Genomic DNA, 7,079 nt, shown 5'->3' with positions numbered 1-7,079 from the left:
CCAGCTAGGTCCTTGGGCAGCTGAGGAGAGGGTGCCAGAAATGTCCAGATCCTATTGCCATACTCATGAATATCTTGCATATCACCATAGAACCTTCACCTGGCATTGGATGGAGAAAATGACAGAGCCCCACATGGGAGCACCGGACTGAGCTCCCAAGGTCCTGATGAGGAGCAGAAGGAGGGAGATCATGAGCAGGGAAGTCAGGACTGTGAGGAGTGCGTTTACCCATTGAGACGGTGGGACAGATCTAACGGGAGACCACCAAGTCCAGCTGGAGTGGGACTGATGGAACAGGGGACCAAAACGGACTCTCTGAATGTGGCTGATGGTGGAGGAGGACTGAGAAACCAAGGACAACGGCAATGAGCATGAACTCTACAGCATGCATGGGCTCACTGTGAGCCTTGTCGGTTTGGTTGCTCACCTTCCTGGACTTGGGGGGAGCTGGGAGGACCTTAGACTTGGCATGGTGAGGGGAGCCCTGATGGCTCTTTGTCTTGGAGAGGGGTGGAGTGGGGGTATGGGTGGAGGGGAGGGGAGGGAGGGGGGAGGAGGAGGGGAGGAGACGGAAATTTTTAATAAAAAAAATGAGAAAAAAAGAAAATACATCAAAAAACTCCTTTCATTGTAAAGTTATTGTATAACAGATATTTTATTATAGTAGCTGAAAATGGACCATCATGATTGTTTCTTCATACTTCCTTATTCCCTTTGCTTAGAGGCTGCCAATTTCACCATCTGAGTATGGCCTGAGTTCAGCCCCTTTAAGGCCCAAAGCATAAAAATACATGTGTTGCTAACTGGGTCTCTGTCCAGAACTTGAGTTGTTATAATTTACCCATGTAAAGCGATTTGAAGGATTTCTTTATTTGGTTCAAACCTGATGTATAATTCTCCTGTTAAACTTTTTTTTTTTTTTTAAATTCTAAGGTCAAATTTTATTTCTACAAAAAAAGGCAATGGAAACAATATAAAACACATTGAAAGGATATTACTGAGTGAGCTTCAAGAGAGCTTGACCCTGGAAAGGCTGAATCCAGAGGGAGGGAAAGGCCGTCCTGTTCCTGGCCTGCACCGGCAGCTGCTCTGAGGAAGGGGCAGCTGGTTACAAAGCAGAAGCCACCAATGCTGATCCCACAAAATTCAAACCATGTGGAGAACGACAGTGGTGGCCTACTGTGCTGAGGAGTGTGGGCTCCTAGGCACATCTCAGCAGAGCTTGGTGGTAGAGAAGCTTGAGATTTCAAAAGAATATTCTGGCTTTTGCTTTGTCTGGGATAACCAGCAGGTCGTCTACCACAGCTGCAGGGAGGGCTACCGACTGGAGAGAATTCATCACACAAGTGCGCGGCATTCTCTGCTGGCAGACCTTCCCTCCAAGGTCACCACAAACCTGGTATTGCAGGGTTCTCTACAAAGACAGCCTGACCACGGGTTCAGAGCATGGGGTCTGCCCATTGAGTCTGTTACTGTGGAAACACTTTCCTAAGATTTTATGTAAAAGCAGCTTCCCTTTGCCAGACATTTTTTTTTGGGGGGGGGGGGGATACTGTTTTATAATCTTTTGTAAGTACATTACTAAGACGACATTAGGGACTTGAGCTATCACCCACAGGCAGTGTGGCACAGGAGAAGGGCTGCTGCTTCTGTGGGGAGCTGGGGCCTTAGTCTGTGGAAGTGGGATTGAAAAAGAAGGCGATGGGGAGAGGGAATCACAACTTTTTTTTTTTAAACCTTCTGGGCTAACTGTAACTTTGAGTCTGGGCAGGAAAAGAAATGGCATTCTTTCGAAGTAGACTAAAGCAGTGATTTTTAAAACAAAGCAAGCAGAACTAGAACATCTGAATTTTTTAATCCTTCTTTACAGGTTACCTAGACCACTTTTGATTAGAAAGTTAGTAACTGCCACAAGCGGACACCAGGTGGTGGCACGTGTCAATTTTCCACAGAGTCCTGCTTTGCGGGGTATCTGAATGCACTGCTTGGGGGCTCTGCTCAAACTTGCTGGAATCATTCATGGCAGATTTTAGTCCACAGGTCGCTTTTCCCCATTTTTCTTTGTAAACTCTTCAGCATTCTTACAGAATTTTTTACGGTCCTTAGAGTATTCTTCAGCTAGGTCAGCCCGGAGTGGGTGCTCAGGCTGGGGGTCGTTCACCAGTGCTATGAGGGACTGGATTACTTGGTCGGTTTTGGTGGCTGGCTTCCAGTTTTCAGCACTAATTACCGGCAGACAGACCTGCCCCTTCTCATCAATGTTAGGGTGGTAGATCTTGGTTTTAAATGTGATCTTGGGTGGTTTGAATGGATACTCTGCTGGAAAGTTGATTTCAATTCTGAAGGCCCCCTTGTCATATGGAGGGTTGTCAGGAACAATAAGCCCTTGCCAAGTTAATAAATTAGCTTCATCAACCTGGATGTTACGGAAGTTTTTCATTCCACATTTGCGGATCTCTTCAAGCTCCTTCATCAGCCTCCTGCTGGCCGCCATCTTGGATCTGGTGCTGCTGCTTTCACAAAATGCATCCCTGTTAAACCTTTAATACATCCTCAAGACCAGAAAAAGAGCCCATGGATGCAAAATTGAGCTGTGTGTTGGGGTGTGGTGAGTCGTGCATGAAATCCTTGCATTCCGCAGTCAGAGACAGGAGGATTAATCCGAGTTCAAGTTCGACCTGGGCTGCGTAGTGAGGCCTCTTCAAAATGAAAACATGTCAAAGTCCTTTACCAGCCACCCATATTGTTATATTTTGATTTCCTTTTTCATTGCAATTCACTCACGCTCAGCTGGGCGCATCACAGTCTGCGAAGCACCGTTCATCCTAGCTCTGCTTTCTTTCCTATTTGTTCTCTCTCAGTGTATCTCCCTCTGTGCTTCCTGTGGCACAGGAGAGCCAGCATCTGCTTGTCAATTGTCCCTTAATTTTTTAAATTCTATTCAAGGTAGGTTTCAGGAAGTTTTCATACTCTAGCCATTTGCCAGGGAAAGATGGCCACCTACTTCTCTGCTCTTGAAGCCCGTGGATATTCCCACTGTCACACAGATCACACAGAGATGATTACCTTGGATCTCTTCTAAAAACTATTTTAGTTGAAATTATCTTTACTTGGTGTGTTTGATTGGTATATTCTCTGGCTACTACACAACGAAAAGGAGATAGGATAGTTAGGCCATTCATGAGAGTAAGTTTTATTAGAACTTTGGGTTTTTACTCTTGATTTTTCCAAACAAATGATCTGATTGCAAGCAAGGAAATAATGTAAAAAAAATCTTTAGATACAGTTATTGGGATGAGCCACACCAGTTTTGTGGAAATGGAGAGAGAGCAACAGACCTGATTCTTAGTGAGGGATACCTTACTCTTATGGCAATATGAGGAAGGGAGACACATTAATAACCTTTGGTCTTTCAGGTTGTTGTAAGAGTTTCTTGTTGGTGTTAATGTCTCAAACTGTTGTAAGAGCCTTAAATCGCACTAACTAATGGACTTGGTATTCCCTGATGGATGTGGTCTGAGGACTCTACTGAATAATCAGTCAAAAATTGCAATACAGGATATGCACTCTGACATTCCACTAGCACCTCCTCTTTGTCTTTCTGATCCTGTATCCATCATCCCATGGACAGTCTTTCAAGACAGGCTTGGCTTACAGCTGTCCTCAGCATCACCTCAGCAAGGAGGATTATTTCTGTCAAACTTAAAGTCAAAATCTGTCTGGCTGCAAAGCTCAGCTGGAAGCCCCATCAAGCCATACTCCAGACATAGAAGACCTTTTTGTAGTGGTACCAGGCACACCCTTGAGATGATTTCCTTGGAAGCCAGGAAATAATAAGACACAAATAAAGTATTCATAGTAGTCTTAATTAAATGTTGTATAAGATAAAGTGAATGCAGTTGGTTAAAGTGCCCATCAGTCAGATTATTTGGGGTGGCTACATAGTGATGAATGAAGTCATGAGAAAATTTGGCATACACCAAGGTGCTTGAAATGGAGGGAGGCAGACCTTGCTGCAACACAACTCTCTATAGGTCTTCTGCATTTTGGCTTATCTTGCAAACAGTGGTATTGATAATGTTTGTTTTGAACCACATTTCCCATCTCGTTTGTAAAGCAAGTATCTCTCATAGTAGATGAAATGCCAAGTATGTTTGTATGGAAGTTATATGAAGGGATTGACATTTCTCAGGCTCAAAATTTATATAACGCAATAGCAACCAATGCAAAGAGACATCACCTGGAGCTTTTCACATCGCCCTGTGAAAGTTTGGATTTGGATTAGGAACTGGCACCCCTTCAAGTAATAAGTTGTGTTTTGTATCTGACCTGATGGTCTCAGAGCTTCTACATCATCCCAAAACTGTCACAAGAGAGCTTGGTAACTTTCAAGTGTGAAATCTTTAACTCTTCACTATTTGAAAATATATTTGAAAGCAATGCCTTACTTTGTAGACTGTGAACCATTTCAGACCCCAAATCTGAAAGGGGAAAATAACCTACAATGTTGAGATCAGTATGGGGACATTTTTCTTTCAGACAGTTCATATTTTATTTTTTCTTAATTCAACACCTTGAGAGAAAAAAATGAATAAAAAATTAAGATTATCTTTATTTTTTAAAAAAAAACCTGGAACGTTTCTCTATCAATACAAATCATTTATTATGTTATTTCCATGGTTTCTGGGGTTATGGGAATGCTTTGGCTATAAAGCTAATGATTTGGTCTGGGCAGAACTGTTCTGTTGTTCTTCAGGAGAACAAACATGGCAGTGGTTGGAAAATCACAAAGATCAAAATTATTGATCTTTTTCTGTTTTGCTCTATATCTGTTTTGATTTTTCCTCCTTTGATTTTTTTCTTCCCCTTTGTTAATTTTTTATTAATATCTTTTATTTTGTTCCCTTATACACAGAATGAAATCATACCACTTAGTTCTTCTTGAAATTTTAAGTTCAGCAGTTGGAGAAGTGTTTTAGAAGATAAGAGTTCAGATCCACAGAACCCACTGAAAATGTTGAATGAGGAGATTGGAATGATAGATAAGGGCTCATACTGTTCTCCCAAAGGACCCAAGTTCAGTTTCTAGAACTCACATTGGGTAGCTTACAGTCACCTATGACTGTGGTTCCAATGACTCCAACAATCCCTTCTGGGTCACAGTCCCACACATACCCCTACACATACACTTGGTTAATGAAAACTTATTGAAAATATTGGATGAGGAAGTAGATCTGTAGTTGCAGAATACCTGTACTGAGATGGATAGAGGGGGCGGGGGATTCTCAGGAGCTCATGGGCCAGTCAGCCTGGCACACGCAGCATTGTGCAAGAGATGCCACCTCAAACAAGGTTAAAGGTGAGGTGAGGACCAACACTCAAGATGTTATCCAGTCTCCATATGTATGCCAGCACTCACACACCCTCACACTCCACATTCACACCATACACACGTACTATATTGAACAGATGTCTTGTGCATGGACTAGAATCCTGGTTGCTTTAGTAAGACACAGTGATAGATTATAGTTAGATCAGAGAGGAGATAAACTGTCCTCAATATAGGAAGCCATGCTTGCATGGCTTCTCATAACCATGGGGATATTTGTAGTGTTCTACTACTGAAAATATTACATATTATCTTTTGAAATCATATAACCCTTATCAGGCTGTGGAATACTTCTATGCCTAGTTTACTGAGTTGTTTTGTTGCTGTTGTCAGCCTGTTTTGACCAAGAGTCCCTGGTTTCATAAAATCCAAAAATTGAATTGAATGAAATAATCACATTGTTTTCTCCTTCAATCTGTTCATGAGATAGGAAATAGATAGTATATTTCACCTATTCTTTAAATTGGAAAAAAATTCAACTCGATACATTTCTTCTTACATATATGTGAGTTTGACTTGTTACTCTTTGCCTCTGAGTTTTCGTCTGCATGGATGGATAGTCAGTGCCTGTAATTTTCTTTCCATTTCTTGTCATTGTCATGTTTGAAACCATTATCTTCCTTTTGCTTTCTAGATCAATGACTTTGCCCTCAGGGGACATTCTGAAGTGTTGGGATGTCTTATAACTCAAGCACAGATGGTACTGACATATCTATCAAGTAAAAATAGGGGTGATGAATATCTACAATGAATGTTCCTTATTCTAGATCACTGGGAGTAAGATCAGAACAACCAGACAGTTAAAGCTAGGTGAGATCTGCCTGTAAAATAGTCTGGGTTTGGTTATATTTGGCTTACAAAATAATAATATATTTCTAATTGCTCATAGTTCATGTGCATGTATGTAAGTGGTTATAACAGACAGTTAATATTGCTGTTGGAAGCCTCCCATATATTCACACACTTATTCAAATAATATGCTTTTCACATATCATATATATGCAAAGGACTCTAAAGTAATGAGGGGATGCATGCTTGATGAAGACCCAGTTCTTAAAGATACTAAGTGTGCAGATATACAATATTAGCTGGAGTAGAAACTGACAACTACCACGGGAAAAATAAATGCATGAGAGAGAAAGGAGAGAAAGAGAGAGAGGGAGGGAGGAGGGAGAGAAGGGAGGGAGCGAGAGAGGGAGAGAGGGAGAGAGGGAGGGAGGAGGGAGGGAGGGCGGGAGGGAGAGAGAGAGAGAGAGAGAGAGAGAGAGAGAGAGAGAGAGAGAGAGGGAAGTGAAAGAGTAGGAGAGGGAAATCAAGAGCAAGAGGCAGCAGGCCAGAGTGACATCCAGGAGCAGGCATGCCCGAGCAACCTCCAGGAGTGCCTAGTAACCTCCAGCAGTGCTGAGCAACCCTGTCAGGTGGCCCTGACTCCACCTCAATGAGCCTTGGATTCACTGGCACCTGGAGGAGTGACCACTGGAGATAAAGCCATTACTACACCAATTGGAGGAAAAGATGGGTAGACAACAAGGTAGGAACACATCCAACAACACAAAGAACAACACAGTACCACCCCAAACTAGTAACTCTACAACAGCAAGACTTGAACACTCTAATACAGATTAAATAGAAGAAAATGACCTTAAAAGTAACTTTTGGAAAATGATTGAGACCCTTAAAGAGGAAATAA

The 7,079-nt window shown here is 42.2% G+C and overlaps 1 protein-coding gene across 1 annotated transcript; it reads right to left on the bottom strand.

Annotated features, from left to right (window-relative positions):
- Positions 1–1,590: 1,590 nt before the first annotated feature.
- On the bottom strand, positions 1,591–2,512 carry LOC119807808 (ubiquitin-conjugating enzyme E2 L3-like). Its single transcript, XM_038319963.1, has one exon. The coding sequence runs from the start codon at positions 2,492–2,494 to the stop codon at positions 2,030–2,032; it is 465 nt and encodes a 154-aa protein (XP_038175891.1). The 5' UTR covers positions 2,495–2,512; the 3' UTR covers positions 1,591–2,029.
- Between the last annotated feature and the right edge of the window lie 4,567 nt (positions 2,513–7,079).

This window comes from Arvicola amphibius, chromosome 2, assembly GCF_903992535.2.
Source record: "Arvicola amphibius chromosome 2, mArvAmp1.2, whole genome shotgun sequence".
In the NCBI taxonomy this organism is placed as follows: Eukaryota; Metazoa; Chordata; class Mammalia; order Rodentia; family Cricetidae; genus Arvicola; species Arvicola amphibius.
The sequence above is the reverse complement of the archived record's forward strand: the minus strand, read 5'-3'. Positions and strand labels throughout refer to the sequence as shown.

Coding starts and splice junctions, on each gene's coding strand:
- LOC119807808 (XM_038319963.1), bottom strand. CDS start 2,494: ATGGCGGCCAGCAGGAGGCTGATGAAGGAGCTTGAAGAGATCCGCAAA.